Source organism: Aptenodytes forsteri, unplaced genomic scaffold, assembly GCF_000699145.1.
Source record: "Aptenodytes forsteri isolate BGI_AS27 unplaced genomic scaffold, ASM69914v1 Scaffold83, whole genome shotgun sequence".
NCBI lineage: Eukaryota > Metazoa > Chordata > Aves > Sphenisciformes > Spheniscidae > Aptenodytes > Aptenodytes forsteri.
The window spans coordinates 3,282,525-3,283,346 of record NW_008795371.1 but is presented as its reverse complement, the minus strand read 5'-3'; the positions used below and the strand labels follow the sequence as shown (position 1 = coordinate 3,283,346).

Below are 822 nucleotides of genomic sequence, written 5' to 3'. Positions count from 1 at the left end.
GCAGGCAGCAAGAGGTGGGGGGGGCAGGTGCCTCTTCCAGCTGCCGGCTCAGGATTTGGCTGCGCTGGACCGGACGGGTCCCAGGGCAGAGATGCTGAAGGAAAGGGGCCGGGGAAGGCAGGGCCGGGCACAAGAGGTCTCTGACTCCCCTCTGTCGCTCTGTGATGGCAGGTTCTGCTTCCTCGTTCGGCCACGGATCAAGACGATGAGGTACATCGCTGGTGAGTGTGAGCGGCCGAGGGGCAGTTGTCCGTCACCCGCTGTCGATGGGTGACGCCTCAGCCCCGCACTGAGGCTCGGGCTACAGCTGCCTTGTGGGCACACACGGGCGTGTGGAGCATCCCACGCTGCATGGGCTGAGGGCCAGCGCCCTGGGTTGCCGCTGTCGAGTGGGCTTGAGAAGGACTTTCCGCGAGTCCACAGCCTTGGCAGACGGGCCCTGTGCCCGGAGTTTTTCTCTCTGCCTGAGGCATTTTGGGTCCTGTGAGATGTGGGACCCTGGACCTCATCAGATAAGAGGAGTTGTGCCAGTTCAGGGGGGTGGGCAGCCTTTGCAGAGTCTGCGTGTTTTTTTGTCCGCAGATATTGTCAATGCTGACAAGATGTCGGGGAGGAGCAGGAAGTACAAGATTATCTTCAGCCCCCAAAAGGTCAGTCTGACTGCACTCTGCTGCCAGTTACCCCGTCACTCTGTGTCTGCCCGGCCTTCGAGCCTTCCACCCCTTCTACAGACACCAGAAGAATCATAGAATCATAGAATCATTGAGGTTGGAAAAGACCTCTAAGATCATCGAGTCCAACCATCAACCCAACACCATCATG

The 822-nt window shown here is 59.2% G+C and overlaps 1 protein-coding gene across 1 annotated transcript in view; it reads left to right on the top strand.

Moving 5' to 3' along the window:
• Positions 1-822, top strand: part of VPS33B (VPS33B, late endosome and lysosome associated) — a 33,094-nt gene that overhangs the window by 20,779 nt on the left and 11,493 nt on the right. Inside the window, exons 3-4 of the mRNA XM_019472389.1 lie at positions 172-221; positions 583-650. Coding sequence (XP_019327934.1) covers positions 206-221; positions 583-650 — 84 coding nt within the window. The 5' untranslated portion in view covers positions 172-205. The remainder of the gene's footprint in view (positions 1-171; positions 222-582; positions 651-822) is intronic.